The sequence below is a fragment of the Lissotriton helveticus genome, chromosome 12 (genome assembly GCF_964261635.1).
Source record: "Lissotriton helveticus chromosome 12, aLisHel1.1, whole genome shotgun sequence".
Taxonomy (NCBI): Eukaryota; Metazoa; Chordata; class Amphibia; order Caudata; family Salamandridae; genus Lissotriton; species Lissotriton helveticus.
In genome coordinates this window covers 861,054,087-861,078,514 of record NC_136073.1, presented here as the reverse complement: position 1 = coordinate 861,078,514, position 24,428 = coordinate 861,054,087, and the positions used below count along the sequence as shown (strand labels likewise).

The 24,428-nt window shown below is 46.6% G+C and overlaps 1 protein-coding gene across 3 annotated transcripts in view; it reads left to right on the top strand.

The window, feature by feature from the left end:
- Positions 1-24,428, top strand: part of UPF1 (UPF1 RNA helicase and ATPase) — a 276,443-nt gene that overhangs the window by 131,087 nt on the left and 120,928 nt on the right. For all 3 annotated transcript variants that reach the window (XM_078669700.1, XM_078669698.1, XM_078669699.1), the window contains exons 11-13: positions 6,713-6,831; positions 7,358-7,522; positions 23,104-23,218. In XM_078669700.1, coding sequence (XP_078525826.1) covers positions 6,713-6,831; positions 7,358-7,522; positions 23,104-23,218 — 399 coding nt within the window. The remainder of the gene's footprint in view (positions 1-6,712; positions 6,832-7,357; positions 7,523-23,103; positions 23,219-24,428) is intronic.

Here is a 24,428-nt window from a genome sequence, read left to right as displayed (position 1 = left end):
GAAAAAGAGCAGATCCTACCCTAAACTGGAAAACCTTCTTTGGTCTCAGGCCCACCTGCATAACGAAAGATTTAGTATGATTAATGGGCAAATCCCGATCCGACATAAAGCTGCAGACCGAGTGACGTTCTTGCCAATAAGACGGCATCATCCGCGTAGAGTAGCACGGGAAGACCACGGCGCCCTACATAGGGAAAATCTATCTCCATGCTACTCAGAGCCTTGTCCAAATCATTTATATAGAAGTTAAATAATATGGGGCCATAATGCACCCCTGTCTTACCCCCCCCCCTCTTGATATCCAAATCCCTGGTAACCTAAGATCCTGGGAGAACCGTATATTAGCCCTATATGACCAGTGTAGGTCTATTAAGAAGGTCACAAGGCCATCATCCACCCCCCTTGCCCTCCTGGACTGCCGCGGCTTGGCTCAGTCAAAAGCTGAAGACAAGTCCATGAAGGCTAGGAAAACAGCGCCCGAACGAGCAACCGTATATTTACTTAATATTAAGGAGAGATTGAGGCACTGCGACACAGTAGACCTACCGGGGTGAAAACCATACTCTACGTCGGAGAAGAATTACGTGTCCCACAACCTTAACCACTGAATCAAGAAGGGAGATCGGCCTGTAGCACTTAGTGCTACTCCGATCCCCCTTCTTGAAAACAGGGACAATGGTCGAGGTCGCCCAGGACTCAGGACAAACATGCTTCGCGGCTTTGTTAAACACCGAGACCAAAATGGGCGCCCAAAAAGAGGGGTCTGATTTAAAAAGATCCGGGGGGGCCCGGAGCTTTATTACTTGTTAGTTCAAGGATAACTTTCATTACCTCACCCATTTCAAACGTCACCGTAGGAGAATTACTGATATGACTAGCATTAAGAGGGGGCTCCATAGGGCATCCAAACATAGAGGTGAAGTGGAGTACCCATTCCTCCTCCGTTATGTGGGAGTCGAGAGCCCTTGTCGTAGTTTCATCAAAGAGCGGACCATTAACAATGCTCCAGAACTTTGAACTACGTTTTAACGTACAGGAGTCTATTAGTGCCTTCCAAGCCTCATCCTTAAGTTCTCCTTTCCTCTTTGTCAGACAATCCCTATAGTCCTTTCTACACGCTCGCACTAGTGAGATATTTCGGGGGTTACAGATAAAGACTCCCTAAGCTTTTTAGCGGCATTAGAAGAAGCAACATCAAAACATCTTGGCCCATACAGCCCTGATCGGCCTCCAGCGGTGCTTAACAGTTTTCCCTCTTTATTTAAGATGGAAGCATATGCCTTGATTACCTCACTAGGTGGGGAGCTAACATCCAGACATAGTCCCACCTCAATGTTACACACTTCTCTAACCTTCAGATGGAAGGTATTTGGAGAAATCTGGGACCATTTTAGCCGGCGTCTATTATCGCTAACCCTTAGCAATCCTAAAGGCTTCTCGCCTCCAACCCGTACTGCCAAAGGACCCTGCAGTGTCACATGTATGGGATTTACATACTATCTGCAATATGGAAGTTACCAAAAGACGACTGCAGGGACGAGAAAATCAGGATGAAATCAATAAATTATCCCTTCCCTCTCCCTTTAAAGGTAGGTACAGAGAAGTTGCGTAGGATCAGAGATGGACATGGTGCACATCAAGTCCAAATCATTTGATAAGTTATTCAGAATCTCTCCCATCCTTGAATGTTCAAAATGAAACCCATTGTAACAGGGACACTCCATCTCCGAAACTTTAATAGACATGGGATTACCACATAAGTGGATATTAAAATCACCGGCAATCACGAGATTGTGGAGAATAGAACTACAGGAGTGATGAATAAAACTGCCCAGGGTAGCAATGTTGTTAGACTCTGAAGGGGATGACACTGCATTCTAAAAATTAATTAAACCCCATCTTTTGTCTCCCTGCTTCAGTATCATAGACCGTATGCATGGGCTAGGTGATGGAATAACCGGACTCTGGCAGTCCACTGTCAAAGAAATATAAGTTACTAGTCCCCCCCCCCCCCATGGGTCTGCCCCGAGCTGATGGTGTGGCTGGTACACAAAAGGCCCGATAACCCTCCAAAAAAAGATCGCAGTCTGGCGACCAAGTTTCCTGGAGGTTAATAACAAGGAATTGTCTCACAAATTTGATCCATACCGGGTCTTTAAATTTGTTCGCCAAACCTGCTATATTCCATTATATAAAGTTCTTATTAAGAGTGCTATCCACCTCCATAGTGTCAATCACTGGCGTTTGGAATTGTGGGGGCTGTGAGCCAATTAAACTGTCCTCACCTACATCATTACACACATCGACATCTGAATTTCCCGTGGATTCAATCAACAGCTTATGTTGCTGCGGTATGATGGAAACAGCAACAAAACTCACTCTTACTTCAGTGCTCATGGGTGCCCCCAGTCAATCGCACCTCTCGATCCCTGATAACGGGGCAAATCTGTTGTGTAAATTTAACCTTGGGCCATAATGGCCAGTGGGTAGAACTAAGGAAGGGGCCTCACGTGACGGCTGATGTATGTGCCTAAAGGATGATTCATAAAAGGTCCCATGTGGGTCAGGGGATATTGGATCAAAACTCCAGCATAGTCTGGTCTATAGAAATGACCTAAAGGCTAGAGCGCTAATCTTTGAGGCTAGCGTGCTCAGATCTCTGTGAATATCTCCAAACAGGATCCTGCCTGCTATGTGTGGATCGTCAAAATTGATAATTATACAATCACCTGTTCCTCTATTAATACCTTTACCTATCCAGCTAACCCTGCGGACCATGATGATGTTTCTAGCCACTCTAGCCCCAACACAGTATTTAATGAAAGCCAGTGAAGGGTTTTGTTTTTAAGTTGCTGATAATCTTCCCTACCCCCCTGCGGGAGAGAAGGAACGTTCCCCAGCACCACCACATAGGGAGTAGATTCGGGGGGGGAGATCTATTACTGGTAGTGCGTCTTCCCATGTTGGTTTAATTTCATGGTTTCTAGAATTAGATTGGAGGTAATTAAAGGAGGCACTATCAAACCCTCTCACGCTGTTGCTGCCAGGCGGAGGCCGTCTAGCATCTTCTATAGCAGTCCCACCCTCCACCCTCATTGAGAGTGTAAGGAGGTGTGATGTGAGTGAGGCACTTTGGAGGGTATCTGGCTTATTTCTTTGGTCAATCGGTGCACTATTGCCCCAGTAATAGTTTGACCCGGATCCGTGACAGAATCTGATACAACAGGGGTTGGTGGCTTGCAAGTAGGTGCAAATAAAAACTCCTCAATACGGGTCAGTCTCATGAAGTTAGGGGCCAATTTCACATCTAATATGTTATCTAGGGAAGCCTCTAGTGTAGCTAGTGCCTCATTAAGAACCAAGTTGGGGTCTAAGGCAGGGGGAGCTGCTGTTAAAGCTAGGGAATTATCTTGCAAAACTGTTTTTTTTTTTTTTTTTTTGGAAGTCCACCAGGGGTTAGGTTTTTCCTTTTAGTCCCACCCCTCTGCTGCTTTAACTCGCTGTTGATCTGAGGTAGATTGGGTAGCACTTCGGTTGGGCGAGAGGTAATATTGTTGTGTTCCAGAGGTTTCCTTCCCGCCTCCAGATTTTTTCTAACTATAATTGTGGGCGATAAGGGAACCACAGGGTGGGGTATAATAGCAGTGGTAGGTCTTGAATTAGAAGTCCCGGCATCTTGCTCCCCTGCACCGCTAATATCCTCTAATATGGTAGTATTTAGCTTGGAGCAAGGATCCTGGTTGACGGGGTCAGCAGGTGACTCGGAGCCAGGTTTCAGAGGGGACCGCGAGAGGCGCCTATGCATCTGCTCAATTTCTTTATCTAAAGCAGAGGCAGCCTTTACCAGAAACGAATCCATCGTGGACCTTGAAAGAGACATGCCCTGCTTCTCCTTTGCTATACTAGCCGGGGCAGGCACACCCTTGCGTCTGGCCATAACAACAGGTGGTATAAACTGCTACACATATAGCCCCCTATATAGGAGATAGATAAAAGGAAAAGGGTAAAGAAGGAACACGTAAGGTCACCTCATTTAAGAAACAAGGAATTACAAGAATATTATAGATATGGCTCTCCAAACACTTTAACTCAATTATTTGCGCCGCCAACAGTACCTTGTTTCTGGAGCTTTGACCTCGTTTTAATCCACAGTTCTAACAGTCAAACCACTGTTCTTGGCTCCACGACTAATCCGGTCAAGTCCATTAAAAACACAAGCGGGAGTGCCGGAGATCTCTAAATGGGGTGCCGGGGGGGGGGGGGGGGGGTGACGTCCCCTCCCGCGCCGAGTGGTCTCAGGGCCTGCTGGGGGACCGAGTCCCACCCCAGCGTCACGAAACAGGCACCCCAGTCCTTCCTCCTGATCACTGAGCCCCCGTGGGGCAAAAACAGGTGAAGAGTCTTGAAGGGCACACCAGCCCTAGAGTTGCTTCCAGATTACTCTTATGTCATGCTGTCCGTCTGTATTGAGGAGCTGTACGTCTTTTGCAGTTTTGTTGACCCTTGGTCCAAGAGGGCTAGCCACTGTGTAGTATTGCCGTGTACAGAAAGTGTCAGGTTGTAGCAAATGGGCTACCCACTTTCACAGTGACTACACTCTCTATATAACCACTTACTGTGGGAAGTGTGCATACCCCTGACCCAGAGGACCGAATTTCACCAAAAACCAAGATGGTGGAATTTTCCTAGTTGTGTGCACTTCAGGTAGCCACCTTAGGGGTGGTACTAGCTTGAGGGTGAACACATCTCCTGACTAGCTAATTTTCCCACCTGTCCTTGTCTCATATGGGCCCTGGGCAGGGGGTTGTATTTCTCTTTTCTGAGGCAAGCCAGGGTTGCATACCAAAGTTGATGGAGACCTTTGAAGCCTCCTGCCTTAATATGCTCATTACTAGTCATCCTGCTTGGAGGAGGTGACAACACCTCCTGCCACAGCAGGCATTGTTTCTGCCCTCGGAGAGTGTGGGCTTTCACCTTAAGGGGGTCAGAGAAACATCTGTGGTTGCAGGCTGTACCAGTACCAGTCAGCCAATACACTAGGGGTCAGTAGGTTTTCAGAGGTACCTCTGGGTGCTTGTATGAATGAATCCATCACTGAAGTCAGTGCGGGTTTATTAATACGAGGTGTTTGGTACCAAACACCATAGGTTTCAGTGTAGGCATTATGCAGCTGGGAAACTAGTTTTGACCAGTGCCCAGTACATACCCTAAGATGGATTCCCTGTTCACTTTAACTGTCAGTAATTGCACTGGCCAGCACAGGAGCATATCTGCTCATGCAGATATTTCCTCACATGTAATATAATGCACCATGCCTTGGGGCTGTAGGGCCTGGTTTAGGGGGGTGACTTAAAATGTCACATGCAGTGTTGGGGGACATGGCACACACCCTGTCTTCTCTTTTTAGAGCACCTTGTCATGCAGCCTGCAGTGGCAATCTTTGAGATTGATGCTGGGTTCCTTAGATTGGCCCAATCTATGCTGCAGCTCTCAGGGACCCTCTTTTGTACCTATGCCCTAGGTACCAGGCGTACCACTTAATAGGGACTTACAGAGTTGCTAAAGGGCTGACCATTTGGAGATCAATTCACCAGTTACCTTGTTGTGGGGAAAGAGCACTGAGGACCTGGTGAGCAGGAACCCAGTGCACTGGGGACATGGTGAGCAGGACTCCAGTCAAAGTTGCATCAAATACCAGGCAAAAAGTGGGGGTACTACTGCAACAAGAACCCTGTTTCCTACAATAATAATGGTATGTGCAGATGCCCTGATAAAGTGACCTTGATGTCGTCAAACACGTGTTGGCCAGTTTTACATTTATGAAAAGAATATATTTTTCTGAATAAAGTACCCTTGCAAAATTGACTCCTGTTAAGACCTGGTCTGTTAGTTTATGCAGTGATTAAAGGGAGCAGTGATTAAAGGGAAACTCCAGCGTATCTTGGAGGTTTTAGTTGACTGACTTTAAGAGCCTCTGCATCCCCTTCCTGTTAAACACCTTGAACCATATATACTAAGGACGTACAGGTAAGTTAAATATAGGAACTAGGAGGAAAGCACAGGCACTTTGCTACTGGTTAACAGGGGTAAAGTGCACAGGGTTCTAAAGCCAGCAGAAATATAGGGTCCAGCAAAAGGCGAAAATGTCCAAGTACTTCTATAAATTATTGTAGAATAACGAAAATAAAAAAACACAGGTTATCATGTTAGCACTGTCCATAAGCATGCCTGTCTCAATGTTGTTCAAAGTTCAACAGATCCCTCCCTTTTCCTCTGAGCCATTGCTTCAAAAATATAATTTACTGCCCACTTGTACAGTTTTAGAGACTCTTGCTATACCCCAAGTCACTGAAGAGCTTAAATTCTTATTCAAAGAAGCCTGTAACTTATTAATTTTGAATAATATTTATTTTTTCATTTGAGTTTTCATATACTCCTTTTCACTGAAGTGGTAAACTTGAGCGTGTAGATTAAAATTATTCCATTGGAATACTGTTTGTTCATTAATTTGAAAGAATTCAAGCACTCAACTGAGCCTGGGGAAGGGACGGGAAAGACCTGATACACCTCTAAGGTGCAACGGTATTTATCATTTGTGTTTTATGTTGGCCTCTTTCACGCATTGAAGTGCACAGCTTTCAGTTATTCTTCCTTTTGAAATAGAAATATATTTAGATTGTTAGTAGCTTAAATGCCTTTTCATCCCTTTCAGGTTTATGCTGTGAAGACTGTATTACAGCGCCCTCTTAGCCTTATCCAAGGTCCTCCTGGTACAGGAAAAACTGTGACATCAGCTACCATTGTATACCATTTGGCGCGCCAAGGCAATGGGTAATTTGTATTTTATTTAGATTTCATTTTTGTTATCTTAAAACTAATGTAATTGTTGTATGACTCTCTCCACTCACCCCCCACTCAACTTCTTGATTAAAAAGGAAAATAAATGTATATGATATAAAGAACACCATGAAGCGTATTCTAGTATATAAGATTTGTCCATGGAATGGCTTCTTTAAGACATTCATAGTCTTTTATTTGCCTCCGAATTAACAGCTATACGCTTTGAGCTCGTTGGCCCCTAAACAGACTTGACTTGCACTCTTCAAAAAGCTTTGGTAAATAATGAATATTCATGAATTGTGGACGTCCTTTATTATTAAGGTTGGTTTACTGTACAGTAAATGCATTTTTGCCATCATGTTTACAAGTATAGGGTACTATACTTGTACACCCCCGTGCCCACCCTCCCCACCCACCACCGGATCAACAGTTTTTCTAAAATGATGTGGGCAGTTTAGCTGCTTCACTTAATCAATAATGTTAATGTTTATACTTATGTTTGTTTACTTATTTCAAGACCTGTGCTGGTGTGCGCTCCAAGTAACATAGCTGTTGATCAACTGACTGAGAAGATCCACCAAACTGGACTGAAAGTGGTTCGTCTTTGTGCAAAGAGTCGTGAAGCCATTGATTCTCCTGTATCGTTTCTGGCATTGCACAATCAAATTCGGAACATGGACAGGTAAACTTTCTTTTCAGATCGTATTTATTATCCCCATATATTTGAATAGGTGTGTACTCCTTTCTGATAGATACATCTGCCGTGTGGATTCCTCACCTTGTGAATATCCCCTTGCGTCAGCAACATTCGGAAATTCTTTTGTAGCCTCGCGCCGACGTGGACTCGGACGTCATAGAGACACGACATCGCTCGCGACTCCGCTGACGTCAACGACAACAGGCCCACGCCGGCGTGATGACATCAGTTCCCTTTTTTCCGCGTCGTCGACGCTAACGGTTTCGGGATACTCTGTAGCTTCTAGTATCTTTGATACTTTATTTCCTCGATTCTCCATTCTCTGACCTTTTTGCTCGGTTGTCGTGTCGACAAAGAAAACAGGGTTTAAACCTTGTAGAGAATGTGGGAAGATGATGTCCGTTACGGACCCTCACCAAGACTGCATATGGTGTTTGAGTTCGGATCACGACGTTGATGGGTGTTCATCATGTCAGAAGATGAATCCGAAGGCTCTTCGAGAAAGAGAATCAAAACTTCTTGTGGCTAAGCTAAAGGCGAGTAAAGTTAGAAGATCTTCAAAACACTCAAAGATCGAAGTCGAGATCCAGGTCGAGATCTCGAGAGGCGTCGGCCTCGAAGTCTTCGTCTGATCACGCTTCCGGTTCTCGTAAGAAACATAAGAAAATGAGGCATGAATCCCGTCATCATTCAGGTGATAAATCTGGTTCAAGATCGAAATCTCCCAAGAGGATGAAGTCGAAAGTGATTCCTCCACAAGTGTCGGATCAAGAAGGTGAGGCTTCGCCTTCGGAGTCAATGGTCCATGCTCCGGATCCGACTCCGGCTCCGGCTCCGGCTCCGGCTCCATCTCCGGCTCCGGATGACGCCGATGGGGTTCCTGTTGAGGAGGAGACTTCGAATCCTGTTGTGGAAACAGATTCAAACCTGCCTCGAGGTCAACCTGAGCATCCACCATTCCCGACTCCAGGTCAGGACCCTTCTGCATTTTTAAACGCGATGTATGGTGTTTTCTCAAGATCATGGTACCCCTCTGGTGCACCTTCGGGTGCCATGGGTCCTATGGCTTTTAATTTGGGTGTTCCTCACTCATATGCTCCGGAACCTTTCATGCCGTATATGCCAGCCCCGACTCCGCTGTGGCAGTACCAAGCTCCACCGAGGTCGACGCCGGTATCAACGCCGACCCGGCCGAAGTCGACGACTCCGGCTCCGACGTCACCGGCTCCTAGCAAGTCTATGGAACGACCTTCCAAGCCCTCGGATTCGATTCCGAAGTCTGCTCCGGCGCCGTCGGATTCGGCGTTGGATTCAGCTGCACTTCGAGTTAAAATGAGGTCTCGAAGAGAGGCTCAACGTCTGCTTGATGAACAGAGAATTAATGAGTCTTCTTCTGACGTGGAGGAAGGTGAGCTGGATGGGAGTTGTTTTGATGACCTGGCAGAGGCAAGTGGTCTCGAATTTTCCCCAGAATGGGCTTTACCTTCAGGACCTGATGCACCCTCCAGGGATGTTCAACCATATCATGTTGGTCATGAAGAAGGCAGCAGGACTTTTGGGTTTGACTTTGCCTACTGTCGAATTTAAGTCAAATTTACTGACTGAGGTCCTTCATTCTCCAAACTCAGCAGTGGAACCTTTACTACCATTTAATGATGCTTTAAAGGATCCCATTATGGAGGTATGGAAGAAACCTTTTTCTGCTCCTGCAGTTTCGAAAACTGTGGCTAGGAGGTATAGAGTGGCTCCTGAGGATCCTGCTTTCTTGTCTTCTCACCCTTCTCCTGAGAGTTTGGTGATTCAGGCCGCATGTTCTAAAAAGTCAGTTGGTGCTTTTCCGCAGGTGCCTGGCGACAAAGAGGCCAAGAAACAGGATCAAATTGCAAAAAAGACTTTCTTCGGCTAGTATGGCATTGAAGTCTTCTAATGCCACTTGCCTTATGGGTAGATATATTCATGCTCTTATGGACTCTATGCGTTCATTAATCCCTAAGGTTCCTGAGGATAACAGAAAAGACTTTGAGGAAGCCTTGTCTGACTCTCAAGCGTCAGCCCGTCAAGTCATCCAAAGCGGGCTCGATACTACGGATTCTGTGGCAAGGATCATGGGCACAGCGGTTGCCACAAGGCGTTCAGCCTGGTTGAAGTCGTCTGATTTTTCAGCTGATGTGCAGTCTGTTTTATTGGATTTGCCTTTCGATGGTGAGGGGCTCTTTGGAAGGAAAGCTGACACGGCCTTGGAGAGATTCAAGGATAGCAGGGCAACTGCTAGATCTCTTGGCCTTCAGGACAACAACGACAACAACGACGACAAGTAGAGGTAGAAGAGGTAGAAGAGGTAGAAGAGGTAGAAGAGGTGAAAGAGGTGAAAGAGGTGAAAGAGGTGAAAGAGGTGAAAGAGGTGGAAGAGGTGGAAGAGGTGGAAGAGGTGGAAGAGGTGGAAGAGGTGGAAGAGGTGGAAGTAGAGGTGGAAGTAGAGGTGGAAGTAGAGGTGGAAGTAGAGGTGGAAGTAGAGGTGGAAGTAGAGGTGGAAGAGGTGGAAGAGGTGGAAGTAGAGGTGGAAGAGGTGGAAGTAGAGGTGGAAGAGGTGGAAGTAGAGGTGGAAGTAGAGGTGGAAGAGGTGGAAGTAGAGGTGGAAGTAGAGGTGGAAGTAGAGGTGGAAGTAGAGGTGGAAGTAGAGGTGGAAGTAGAGGTGGAAGTAGAGGTGGAAGTAGAGGTGGAAGTAGAGGTAGTAGAGGTGGAAGAGGTGGAAGAGGTGGAAGAGGTGGAAGTAGAGGTGGAAGAGGTGGAAGAGGTGGAAGAGGTGGAAGTAGAGGTGGAAGAGGTGGAAGAGGTGGAAGAGGTGGAAGTAGAGGTGGAAGAGGTGGAAGTAGAGGTGGAAGAGGTGGAAGTAGAGGTGGAAGAGGTGGAAGTAGAGGTGGAAGAGGTGGAAGAGGTGGAAGTAGAGGTGGAAGAGGTGGAAGTAGAGGTGGAAGAGGTGGAAGTAGAGGTGGAAGTAGAGGTGGAAGTAGAGGTGGAAGTAGAGGTGGAAGTAGAGGTGGAAGTAGAGGTGGAAGTAGAGGTGGAAGTAGAGGTGGAAGTAGAGGTGGAAGTAGAGGTGGAAGTAGAGGTGGAAGTAGAGGTGGAAGTAGAGGTGGAAGTAGAGGTGGAAGTAGAGGTGGAAGTAGAGGTGGAAGTAGAGGTGGAAGTAGAGGTGGAAGTAGAGGTGGAAGTAGAGGTGGAAGTAGAGGTGGAAGTAGAGGTGGAAGTAGAGGTGGAAGTAGAGGTGGAAGAGGTGGAAGTAGAGGTGGAAGAGGTGGAAGTAGAGGTGGAAGAGGTGGAAGTAGAGGTGGAAGAGGTGGAAGTAGAGGTGGAAGAGGTGGAAGTAGAGGTGGAAGAGGTAGAAGTAGAGGTGGAAGAGGTAGAAGAGGTGGAAGTAGAGGTAGAAGAGGTGGAAGTAGAGGTAGAAGAGGTGGAAGTAGAGGTAGAAGAGGTGGAGGTAGAGGTAGAAGAGGTGGAGGTAGAGGTAGAGGTAGAAGAGGTAGAGGTAGAAGTAGAAGAGGTAGAGGTAGAAGAGGTAGAGGAGGTGGAAGAGGTAGAGGAGGTGGAAGAGGTAGAGGTAGAAGAGGTAGAGGTAGAGGTAGAAGTGGTAGAGGTAGAAGAGGTAGAGGTAGAGGTAGAAGTGGTAGAGGTAGAAGAGGTAGAGGTAGAGGAGGTGGAAGAGGTAGAGGTAGCAGAGAAGAGGTAGGAGGTAGAGGAGAGGTAGAGGTAGAAGAGGTAGAGGTAGAGGTAGAGGTAGAAGTAGAGGTAGAGGTAGAAGAGGTAGAGGTAGAAGTGGTAGAGGTAGAAGAGGTAGAGGTAGAAGAGGTAGAGGTAGAGGAGGTGGAAGAGGTAGAGGTAGAAGAGGTAGAAGAGGTAGAGGTAGAGGTAGAAGAGGTAGAGGTAGAGGTAGAAGTGGTAGAGGTAGAAGAGGTAGAGGTAGAAGAGGTAGAGGTAGAAGAGGTAGAGGTAGAGGTAGAAGTAGAAGAGGTAGAGGTAGAGGTAGAAGAGGTAGAGGTAGAGGTAGAAGTGGATGAGGTAGAGGTAGAAGTAGAAGAGGTAGAGGTAGAGGTAGAAGTAGAAGAGGTAGAGGTAGAGGTAGAAGTAGAAGAGGTAGAGGTAGAAGAGGTAGAGGTAGAAGTAGAAGAGGTAGAGGTAGAAGTAGAAGAGGTAGAGGTAGAAGTAGAAGAGGTAGAGGTAGAGGTAGAAGAGGTAGAGGTAGAGGAGGTGGAAGAGGTAGAGGTAGAAGAGGTAGAGGTAGAGGTAGAAGTGGTAGAGGTAGAAGAGGTAGAGGAGGTGGAAGAGGTAGAGGTAGAAGAGGTAGAGGTAGAAGAGGTAGAGGTAGAAGAGGTAGAGGTAGAAGAGGTAGAGGTAGAAGAGGTAGAGGTAGAAGAGGTAGAGGTGGAAGTAGAGGTAGAGGTAGAAGAGGTAGAGGTAGAGGTGGAAGTAGAGGTAGAGGTAGAGGTAGAAGTGGTAGAGGTAGAAGAGGTGGAAGAGGTAGAGGTAGAAGAGGTAGAGGTAGAAGAGGTAGAGGTAGAAGAGGTAGAGGTAGAAGAGGTAGAGGTAGAAGAGGTAGAGGTAGAAGAGGTAGAGGTAGAAGAGGTAGAGGTAGAAGAGGTAGAGGTAGAAGAGGTAGAGGTAGAAGAGGTAGAGGTAGAGGAGGTAGAGGTAGAGGTAGAAGTAGAAGAGGTAGAGGTAGAGGTAGAAGTAGAAGAGGTAGAGGTAGAAGTAGAAGAGGTAGAGGTAGAGGTAGAAGTAGAAGAGGTAGAGGTAGAAGAGGTAGAGGTAGAAGTAGAAGAGGTAGAGGTAGAAGTAGAAGAGGTAGAGGTAGAGGTAGAAGTAGAAGAGGTAGAGGTAGAAGAGGTAGAGGTAGAAGTAGAAGAGGTAGAGGTAGAAGTAGAAGAGGTAGAGGTAGAAGTAGAAGAGGTAGAGGTAGAAGAGGTAGAGGTAGAAGTAGAAGAGGTAGAGGTAGAAGTAGAAGAGGTAGAGGTAGAAGTAGAAGAGGTAGAGGTAGAGGTAGAAGAGGTAGAGGTAGAGGAGGTGGAAGAGGTAGAGGTAGAAGAGGTAGAGGTAGAGGTAGAAGAGGTAGAAGAGGTAGAGGTAGAAGAGGTAGAGGTAGAGGTAGAAGAGGTAGAGGTAGAAGAGGTAGAGGTAGAAGAGGTAGAGGTAGAAGAGGTAGAGGTAGAGGTAGAAGAGGTAGAGGTAGAAGAGGTAGAGGTAGAGGTAGAAGAGTAGAGGTAGAAGAGGTAGAGGTAGAAGAGGTAGAGGTAGAAGAGGTAGAGGTAGAAGTAGAAGAGGTAGAGGTAGAAGTAGAAGAGGTAGAGGTAGAAGTAGAAGAGGTAGAGGTAGAAGAGGTAGAGGAGGTGGAAGAGGTAGAGGAGGTGGAAGAGGTAGAGGTAGAAGAGGTGGAAGAGGTAGAGGTAGAAGAGGTGGAAGAGGTAGAGGTAGAGGTAGAAGAGGTAGAGGTAGAGGTAGAAGAGGTAGAGGTAGAAGAGGTAGAGGTAGAAGAGGTAGAGGTAGAAGAGGTAGAGGTAGAAGAGGTAGAGGTAGAAGAGGTAGAGGTAGAAGTAGAAGAGGTAGAGGTAGAGGTAGAAGAGGTAGAGGTAGAGGTAGAAGTAGAAGAGGTAGAGGTAGAAGTAGAAGAGGTAGAGGTAGAGGTAGAAGTAGAAGAGGTAGAGGTAGAGGTAGAAGTAGAAGAGGTAGAGGTAGAAGAGGTAGAGGTAGAAGTAGAAGAGGTAGAGGTAGAAGTAGAAGAGGTAGAGGTAGAAGTAGAAGAGGTAGAGGTAGAGGTAGAAGAGGTAGAGGTAGAGGAGGTGGAAGAGGTAGAGGTAGAAGAGGTAGAGGTAGAAGAGGTAGAAGTAGAAGAGGTAGAGGTAGAAGTAGAAGAGGTAGAGGTAGAAGTAGAAGAGGTAGAGGTAGAAGTAGTAGAGGTAGAGGTAGAAGAGGTAGAGGAGGTGGAAGAGGTAGAGGTAGAGGTAGAGGTAGAGGTAGAAGAGGTAGAGGTAGAAGAGGTAGAGGTAGAGGTAGAGGTAGAAGAGGTAGAGGTAGAAGAGGTAGAGGTAGAAGAGGTAGAGGTAGAAGAGGTAGAGGTAGAAGTAGAAGAGGTAGAGGTAGAAGTAGAAGAGGTAGAGGTAGAAGTAGAAGAGGTAGAGGTAGAGGTAGAAGTAGAAGAGGTAGAGGTAGAAGTAGTAGAGGTAGAGGTAGAAGAGGTAGAGGAGGTGGAAGAGGTAGAGGTAGAAGAGGTGGAAGAGGTAGAGGTAGAAGAGGTTGGAAGAGGTAGAGGTAGAGGTGAGGTAGAAGAGGTAGAGGTAGAGGTAGAAGAGGTAGAGGTAGAAGAGGTAGAGGTAGAGGTAGAAGAGGTAGAGGTAGAAGAGGTAGAGGTAGAGGTAGAAGAGGTAGAGGTAGAGGTAGAAGTAGAAGAGGTAGAGGTAGAAGTAGAAGAGGTAGAGGTAGAAGTAGAAGAGGTAGAGGTAGAAGTAGAAGAGGTAGAGGTAGAAGTAGTAGAGGTAGAGGTAGAAGAGGTAGAGGAGGTGGAAGAGGTAGAGGTAGAAGAGGTGGAAGAGGTAGAGGTAGAAGAGGTGGAAGAGGTAGAGGTAGAGGTAGAGGTAGAAGAGGTAGAGGTAGAAGAGGTAGAGGTAGAAGAGGTAGAGGTAGAAGAGGTAGAGGTAGAAGAGGTAGAGGTAGAGAGGTAGAGGTAGAGGTAGAAGAGGTAGAGGTAGAAGAGGTAGAGGTAGAAGTAGAAGAGGTAGAGGTAGAAGTAGAAGAGGTAGAGGTAGAAGTAGAAGAGGTAGAGGTAGAAGTAGAAGAGGTAGAGGTAGAAGTAGAAGAGGTAGAGGTAGAAGTAGAAGAGGTAGAGGTAGAAGTAGAAGAGGTAGAGGTAGAAGAGGTAGAGGAGGTGGAAGGTAGAGGTAGAAGAGGTGGAAGAGGTAGAGGTAGAAGAGGTGGAAGAGGTAGAGGTAGAAGAGGTAGAGGTAGAGGTAGAAGAGGTAGAGGTAGAAGAGGTAGAGGTAGAAGAGGTAGAGGTAGAGGTAGAAGAGGTAGAGGTAGAAGTAGAAGAGGTAGAGGTAGAAGAGGTAGAGGTAGAGGTAGAAGAGGTAGAGGTAGAGGTAGAAGAGGTAGAGGTAGAAGTAGAAGAGGTAGAGGTAGAAGTAGAAGAGGTAGAGGTAGAAGTAGAAGAGGTAGAGGTAGAAGTAGAAGAGGTAGAGGTAGAAGTAGAAGAGGTAGAGGTAGAGTAGAAGAGGTAGAAGAGGTAGAGGAGGTAGAAGAGGTAGAGGTAGAAGAGGTAGAGGTAGAAGAGGTAGAAGAGGTAGAGGTAGAGGTAGAAGAGGTAGAAGAGGTAGAGGTAGAAGAGGTAGAAGAGGTAGAGGTAGAAGAGGTAGAGGTAGAAGGTAGAGGTAGAAGAGGTAGAGGTAGAAGTAGAAGAGGTAGAGGTAGAGGAGAAGTAGAAGGTAGAGGTAGAAGAGGTAGAGGTAGAAGTAGAAGAGGTAGAGGTAGAAGTAGAAGAGGTAGAGGTAGAAGTAGAAGAGGTAGAGGTAGAAGTAGTAGAGGTAGAGGTAGAAGAGGTAGAGGAGGTGGAAGAGGTAGAGGTAGAAGAGGTGGAAGAGGTAGAGGTAGAAGAGGTGGAAGAGGTAGAGGTAGAGGTAGAAGAGGTAGAGGTAGAAGAGGTAGAAGAGGTAGAAGAGGTAGAGGTAGAAGAGGTAGAGGTAGAAGAGGTAGAGGTAGAAGAGGTAGAGGTAGAAGAGGTAGAGGTAGAAGTAGAAGAGGTAGAGGTAGAGGTAGAAGTAGAAGAGGTAGAGGTAGAAGTAGAAGAGGTAGAAGAGGTAGAGGTAGAAGAGGTAGAGGTAGAAGAGGTTCTTCTACCTCTACCTCTTCTACCTCTACCTCTACCTCTTCTACCTCTACCTCTTCTACCTCTTCTACTTCTACCTCTACCACTTCTACCTTTACCTCTTCTACCACTTCTACTTCTACTTCTACCTCTTCTACCTCTACCTCTTCTACCTCTACCTCTACCTCTTCTACCTCTACCTCTTCTACCTCTTCTATCTCTTCTACCTCTTCTACCTCTTCTACTTCTACCTCTACCTCTTCTACCTCTTCTACCTCTACCTCTACCTCTTCTACCTCTTCTACCTCTACCTCTTCTACCTCTACCTCTTCTACCTCTACCTCTTCTACCTCTACCTCTTCTACCTCTACCTCTTCTACCTCTACCTCTACCTCTTCTACCTCTACCTCTTCTACCTCTACCTCTTCTACCTCTACCTCCTCTACCTCTTCTACCTCTACCTCTTCTACCTCTACCTCTTCTACCTCTACCTCTTCTACCTCTACCTCTTCTACCTCTACCTCTTCTACCTCTACCTCTTCCACCTCTACCTCTACCACCTCTACCTCTACCTCTTCTACCTCTACCTCTTCTACCTCTACCTCTTCTACCTCAAAATGGGTATGCCCTTCCCTTTCGGGAATTCCCTCCCAATTACCCAGGGGTATTGCTCAGAGGATCATCTGTTACTCCACAATTACCCAGGGGTATTGCTCAGAGGATCATCTGTTACTCCTTCAGGAGGAAGTCCAAACTCTATTGAGGAAAGGTGCGATAGAGGTGGTCCCAGAGCGGGAAAGGGGTCAGGGATGCTACTCCCGGTATTTCCTGATTACCAAGAAGGTTGGCAGACTTAGTCCAATCCTGGATCTCAGGATCTTGAATTTTTATCTGAAGCAGGAGAAATTCAAGATGCTCACCCTTGCTCAGGTTCTTCAGGCTCTGCTGGAAGAAGACTGGATGGTGTCGCGCGACTTGCAGGATGCGTATTTTCATATCCCAATCCTGAAGTCGCACAAGAAGTATCTCCGTTTTATGGTGGGATCGCAGCACTATCAGTTTGCGGTCCTTCCATTTGGACTTACTACTGCGCCTCGAGTCTTCACCAAGGTTATGTCAGTGGTAGCGGCGCATCTCAGAAGATCAGGGATTCCTGTATTCCCGTATCTGGACGACTGGCTGATCAAAGCGGAGTCGTCGGAGAGTGTGCTTCATCATCTGCAGGAGACAACCCAGTTGTTGTACAGGTTGGGTTTTTCGATAAATGTACCCAAATCTCACCTGGTGCCCTCCCAGCGCAACCTGTTCATAGGTGCTGTACTGGACACAACTGTATGTCGTGCATTCCCTCCCCCTCAAAGGATTCGCGACATACAGGAAATGATTCCTTTATTTTACAATGGAGCGGTTGTTCCAGTCCTGAAGGTCCTTCGCCTGCTCGGTCTGATGGCTTCTTGCATTCTGTTGGTCAACCATGCACGCTGGCACATGAGGGCGCTCCAGTGGTGCCTCCGCAGGCAGTGGTATCAGCACAACGGAGATCTCAGGGAGTCTGTGAGGATCTCCAGAGAAGCTGCGGCGGATCTGTCTTGGTGGGGCGTGGAAGGCAACCTGTCTCAAGGAAAGCCTTTTCAGCTGCCTCCATCGGTGGCCACGGTGATAACGGATGCATCCACTCTCGGGTGGGGTGCTCATCTGGGGGATCTGGAGGTCAAGGGCCTTTGGTCTCCAGAGGAAAGGTTGCTTCACATCAACCTTCTAGAATTGCGGGCGATTCGTTTAGCGCTCAAGGCCTTCCTCCCTTCCCTTCGCGGTCAGTCGGTTCAAGTCCTGACGGACAACACGACCGCGATGTGGTTCATCAACAAACAGGGAGGAGTGGGGTCGCAGTGTCTCTGCAGAGAGGCTCTGCGTCTCTGGTCCTGGGTTCGGGACCATCAGATTTGTCTGATGGCAAATCATCTGGCCGGAGTTGTGAACGTTCGTGCAGAAAGTCTCAGTCGGCAGTTCTCTGCCAATCACGAGTGGAGGCTTCACCCGGAGGTGGTTTACGACATCTTTCAGATGTGGGGAACTCCTCGGGTGGACCTGTTCGCCACTCGCGAGAATGCTCACTGCCTGTCATTCTGCAGTCTCTAGTTTCCGATGCAAGGAGCTTTGGGGGACGCGTTTCAGTTGAGTTGGGGAAATCAACTCCTTTACGCGTTTCCTCCCATACCCTTGATTCCTCGGGTTCTGAGGAAGATTCGCCAAGACCGGGCCCAAGTCATATTGGTCGCCCCGGATTGGCCAAGAAGGGTGTGGTACACAGATCTTCTCCACCTCTCCTCTCACCGGCCGCTCCGTCTCCCTCTCAGGGCAGACCTCCTCTCTCAGATGGAGGGGCAGGTTCTACACCCCACCTCCAGACATTACACCTTCATGCCTGGAGATTGAGCGGGGCAACCTGAATTCTTTTTCCCTCCCGCCTGACGTTGTGGATGTCATTTTATCCGCCAGGCGAGACTCCACTAAGTCTATCTATTCTTATAGATGGTCGAAATTTGTCGAGTGGTGTAGGGAAAAATCTATTGACCCTGTGAGAGCCCATTTGTCTGATGTTCTCCAGTTTGCCCTTTCTCTGGCGCAACAGGGGCTAGCTGTTGCCACAGTGAAGGGCTACCTTTCAGCGCTGTCTGCATTTCTCTGCTTGCCTGACCAGCCATCTCTTTTTAAATCTCCTGTGGTTTTAAGATTTTTGAAGGGCCTCACAAATAAGTTCCCTCCTTCACCTTTTATTGTGCCTCAGTGGGACTTAAATCTTGTATTGACCTTTTTGATGGGTGCTCCCTTTGAGCCTCTTCACAAATGTCCCATGAGGCTTCTTACCCTTAAAATAGTCTTCCTCGTTGCAATAACCTCGGCAAGGAGGGTAAGTGAGCTTCAAGCTCTTAGTTTCAAGCCCCTTTCTTGACCATTCATGCTGATCGAATGGTTCTCAGGACCAGGTCTGCTTTTCTGCCTAAGGTGGTAACTCCCTTCCATTTAGGACAGTCCATTACCCTACCTTCCTTTTATCCTCCCCCTCACCCTTCTAAGGAGGAAGAGAGACTGCACCGTCTGGACCCTAAGAGGGCGGTGTCCTTTTACTTGGACAGATCCAAGGATTTTCGTTTGGAAGACCAGCTCTTCGTTGGGTTTGCTGGCTGCAAGAAAGGAAGGGCGGTCCATAAAAGAACCCTGTCAAGATGGATCGTCCTCTGCATAAAGATCTGCTACTCTTTGGCCGGTAAGGAACCACCAGAGGGTATAAGGGCTCATTCTACAAGGGCTAAGCCTTCGACCTCAGCATTGGCTAGAGGTGTACCTGTTGAGGATATTTGTAGAGCGGCAACTTGGTCTTCCCTCCACACTTTCGCGAAGCATTACTGCTTGGATTCCGAAGTGAGGAGGGACGGTCACTTTGCACACTCTGTCCTTCAGGATCTCCTGGTTTAGAAGAGTGGACGCCCTCCTCCGGGAGTGGGGACTGCTGTGGGACTCTATTCACAAGGTGAGGAATCCACACGGCAGATGTATCTATCAGAAGAACAAGTTACTTACCTTCGGTAACGCTTTTTCTGGTAGATACAATATCTGCCTGTGGATTCCTCACTGACCCACCCGCCTCCCCGTTGTCCACTCTTCTATACCAGAGTTACTGTATTGTATATATATTTTGTTGTCAGGGAAATGTTTCAATTGCTTTCCTGCATTTGCTTTACACTGTGTGTTTTGCCTTGACTATTGTGTACTGTGTATACTTTGTATATATCTATTGTCATTGGTCTGTCCGTGTGCCTCGATGGCACGGAAAAAAGGGCGGAACTGATGTCATCACGCCGGCGTGGGCCTGTTGTAGGTGTCGGTGACGTCAGCGGAGTCGCGAGCGATGTCGTGTCTCTATGACGTCCGAGTCCACGTCGGCGCGAGGCTACAAAAGAATTTCCGAATGTTGCTGACGCAAGGGGATATTCACAAGGTGAGGAATCCACAGGCAGATATTGTATCTACCAGAAAAAGCGTTACCGAAGGTAAGTAACTTGTTCTTCTGTCTAATCATTTAATCCTCTTGAGAACACTTCACTGGTGGATTTAGATATTCAGACAGCTAGCTTTCTGGTTTTTATTTAACAGTGATTGCCAAAGCAATACAGTGGTCGTATAATTTTTTTTTATGCACGGAGTACAGCTTGATGACAAATATCAGTTTAAAATACTGCAAGCCCCTAAGATGAGGGCCATAAAGATCTGCATTTTAAATAGTTTATCAAAAGTAGCCAACTGCTAGAGGATTTATTCATTGTAATGCTAAACTTTTTCTTGACTAATTATGCAGTAATTCGTTTCTTCTTTTTTTTAATTTGTATACATGACCATGGGTAATCTGTAATGATTTGTTGGCTGTGTCTTTTGACAGACAAAAGTCACACATCCCTGTGTGCCATGTCTCCTACCACTGCATGGAATATTTGTAAGTCACCCCTACAGCAGGCCTAACAGCCCGAAGGCAGGGTGCTTAATGTTACATGTGAGGGCATACCAGCATGAGCAGATATGCCCCTGTGCTGGTCATCCCTATTACTACGAGTACAAGTGACCAGGGAAGCCATTTTAAAGCATTTGCTGGACACTGGGGAAAACGAGTTCCCCAGCTATATGATGGCTTCACTGAAAATAGGGATTTCTGATAGATACATCTGCCGTGTGGATTCCTCACCTTGTGAAAACCTACCAGCCTCTGGTGTGCTTGCTGACTGGTTTCTGCCACCCGAGACTCTGTTCTGACCTCCTAGGGTGAGAGGCTTTGCTCTCAGGAGACCCAGAACAAAAGCCTGTCCAGGAAGAGGGTTTAACAACCGCTCCCTCAGGATGACATGTAGATTAGCCTCCTTGGGCTGTCTTTGAAATGCAAATCTGGCTCCCCTTACAGCACAGGAAGCGCTCCCCCAATCCAGATCTCTCTTGGCACCTGGAGAAACAGGAAAATGAGCTAGTCAGGTAGGTGTGCCACCTCCAGGCTCGTACCATCCTTAAGGTGGGCACGATTTTTCAGAAGTAGCCATCTTTGTGGTTGCATACTTAGAAATTATAGGACAGGATTATGCCCACTTCCCACAGGAAGTGGTCATATAGGGGGTGTAGTAACCCCAAGGGGCAGTAGTCCTTTTGCTACTACCCTACACTCCCATAACACACCTAAGTGCAGTTTTTAGGGGAGTCCCTGGCACCACATAAGCAGTACCGGACGACCTGCGAAGGACATGAAGTGCAGCAAAAGCAGAAAACTGAGAGCACCTCTTGGCCAAAGCCCAGCTGACCTGTCTGCCGTTCTGCGCCAAAGACAACTCGTCCTGCAACTGTGTGCCTCCAAAACCCTGGGAGGACTGCCTGCCATCAAGGCCTCCAGTGAACAGTGGACTCTGAGGCCTCTGGAACTGGCAAAATCTAACACCGAAGGCAACCAGTGGGCAAACGGTTCCAACAAGGTTCCTGAGCCTTCTAGAGCTCGAGTCCATCGTGGGCTTACTCCTCTTGAACTCCCCAACGTCGCCTGCAGTCTCTGCACACCAACCCCCTTGACCGTGACTTCTCCGGTACAGACACCTAAGTACACCTCTGCACCCGTTGCCCCTAGGCCTTAGAGAAGAGGACCAAAGGTGAACCCCCCCCCAGCGCTGATGCCTGGTAAAGTAGCATATCCAGACAGGAGGCTACAAAGGCCTCTGCTGCCTTTTGCCGTTGATATGCGACCCAAGGATTTCCCAGACGGGGGAAATGTCACCGCCTGCCCTGGGCCCAACTGGCACCAGGACAGGTGGGAGAATTAGCTTCGCAGGAGGTGTCGTGCTGCCAAGCAGAGCACACATCCAGGGTGACCCAGCCTGAAGTAAACCATTTTAGAAATTCCACCATGTTGTGTGTTCGAATTAGGAATTCTGACTCCGGGTGATGCCCACTCCCCATTGTAAGTAGTCATTTAGGAGGTGTAGTGACCCCCGGGGTAAGAAGTCCTTTGGCTACTACCCCTCACTCCCCTTACGCCCTTAAATTGAGTATTTAAGAGTCCCCCTGATACCAGGTCTTGTGATTTCGATGGACATAAAAGGAGTGATGAACGAGGACTGCAAACGCGAGAACCGAAGAGCATGATTGATGTGACGCCAACCCTGCCAGCCTGCTGCACCTGACCCTTCTGTAGTAACTGTCTCGCCCTGCTGCTGTGCAGACTCCAAGAAACCTGGAGGGCTGCCAGTGCTTTGCCAATTGCCAAAGAAACTCTCTTGGAGAAAAGGGCTACTCCCCGGCAGCCACCAAAAAAAGCAAGATCAGGTACACCGACCTGCCATCTACGGGGACTACCGACATAGCAGTTGCCCAGGAAGAGGTAGCTGTGCTCCTACTGGTAAGATCAGTCCTCCCTTTAAGTGTGGGGACGCCAGGACTGACCAGAGCTGCACAATACCAATACCTGGGGTACTGGACTTCTTGCAGCAACCAATGCTTGGAGGAAAAACGCAGAACAAAGACTAAGAAGTGAGTCTTCGACTGTCCTGGAGAACAGTCCTGTAAGTCGCTGTGAAGTGCCCAAATGCAATACATGTTTTTCCTCCATAGGACATTGCCGATACCGAAAATGTAGTGACCATTTTTGTAAACTGTAAAAATTAATAACTCTAAAAATACTTTCCGATAATGTTGGTATCAACATTCATTTATAAGTACATGTTATTTTATATAAATTGGTGTCTGATTTGAGTGTGTCTCACTTACTACCTCTGTTTGCGCAATAAATGCTTAGCACTACCCTCTAATATGCCTAACTGCTCACCTAAAGAGAGCCTTTGGGGTGGCATTTGTGCCTCTGTAATTTCTATGGGGTTTGCCTGTGCTCTTTACACAGTGTACCTCTTTTTGGTCAATTATACAAACAGCCAGCTTCCTACAGTATGTTTCATGTCACACCCTAAGATATTCCCACTTCTTCATATTTTGTGTCTAAAACTGCTACATTTGTGATGGCTTTTTCAATGGCTGCAGTAAGAACCAAACCTAATTTTGGAAAATTCAAGGTCAACACTGGGGTTTTAATCAATGGCATATCCCCTTGTTTTACCCATGTAATCTAGACTTTAATTTTGGACGGTCTTTGTATTTTTTTTTTAATTGTTTTGTTTCTATTATGATCTATGAGCTTTGCTTGGGTGTGCTAAATAAAATTAACATCACATCCGTAATGTAATGAAACTGAGGCACTTCAGTGGATTTTGTTTAGAGACTCCTGGCAACTAGGGGCCCTTGGGACTGATTCCACAGCGAATATCCTTGGCTTGGGTGGTGAATCCTCTTTCAAGAAATGTATTCCGACCACCTCACACTGGAGCTATTGAACTAAAGCGGGGTCACACCAATAAAGTAGTTGGGCCTCCCAAACTTCGTGTCTATCTATACTTAGCTCTCTCCTGCTTCCTAAGAGGTACTTGGCTAATGGTTGTGATCGTTGCATATCAAAGCCCATCTTCAGACATTTGGTGCGCCATTGACTTAATACCTCATTTATAATACTCCTCTTACCTAAATTTCTTTTTTTACGTATAGTAATTTCTACTGTTCTACTACCTAGCTAGAAGACTAATTTGAAGTGATGATAGTACTTTATTGCAATAGATTCTTAATTCCTTGAGTGCATTTTCTCTTTTAGTATGCCCGAGCTTCAGAAATTGCAACAATTAAAAGATGAAACTGGAGAGCTGTCTTCGGCTGATGAGAAACGTTATCGTGCTTTGAAGCGAACTGCGGAACGGGAATTGCTTATGGTATTATTTTTGTGTTCATTCAGTCATGTTACATTTTTTGTAGTGGATTTTTTTGCAATATCTTTCTTTATTGGTGTGTATTTTTTTTTAATAACAGAAGTAAGGAAAGACTTCAAAGATAGTTTTAAATTGTGCCTTTTACACCCCTACCGTTCTCTAGCATCCTTCTGGAAAATGTGTTTTTTGCTTGGGGGAGGCAGTTCAGAACATACACTTCCCCTGTAGGCGTATGTGTCCCTGGTATACATGTATAAAAAAACGTGCACTAGGCTTTTTAATAAAACACATTTTGGGTGTGTCTGGACACCTGTTAGGAATATTCTAATCACCAAATTGATGACGATATATTATTTGTGAACCTCAAATACTTGACCAGGGAAATGTGGAAAGAAGAACCCCAAACCTAATATGAATAAACACTAAAATAGGCTACACAACAAACTGCCTAAATGTCGACAGGGCGACATGGCACCGCGTTATATGATGCAGTAGCCCAGAGAATGCTTGTAAATAGCAGGGAGCTCTAGGATACTCTAACATTCAGTGATTGGAGAAGCTCCTCCATATGTGGACTGCAGATTGGAACCTTTGCAGCGAGTACTGACAATTGCAGCCTTCATCTCGACCGCCTGCTAACTTCTTAATTCTGCCATTCTTTTCACCTTGTGTCACAGAGTGTGACTACAAGGTTTGCCCATTGAACACTGTATTATGACAAATAAGGTGCCCTAAGAAGTATGTGAGATTGGACACTAAGCCATGATACAAGAATATACCTTTTTCAGAAAAACAGCCAGCTTTCTAAAGCTAGAAGAATGATGGTCACACATGCAGTGTGCGATTCGTGCATGATGGAAATACATTTGAAAATACCAGTGCTTATGTGTGCAAATGAACGAGGGCATACAATGGAAGGTAATCTGAAACACAACTTAAAAAAAGTAGATGAAATGGCTGCAGTACAGGTAATGGGTCTCTAGTGAGTGGCATGAGTTATATTGAACACACCTGTTCCCTGTGCAACACTAAACAAAGGGGACACTGTGATCACATAGCCAGAAGCTTATAACAAGAATTCAGAGTGATTTCATAAGAATAACTACTGATGTTCTTGTTGCCCACAAATAACCTGACCAAGTTTGGTTTGTATTACAATGTGAGCATGTCAGATGATTGGTGACTCCCATGGTGTAACAAACGACAATAAGGA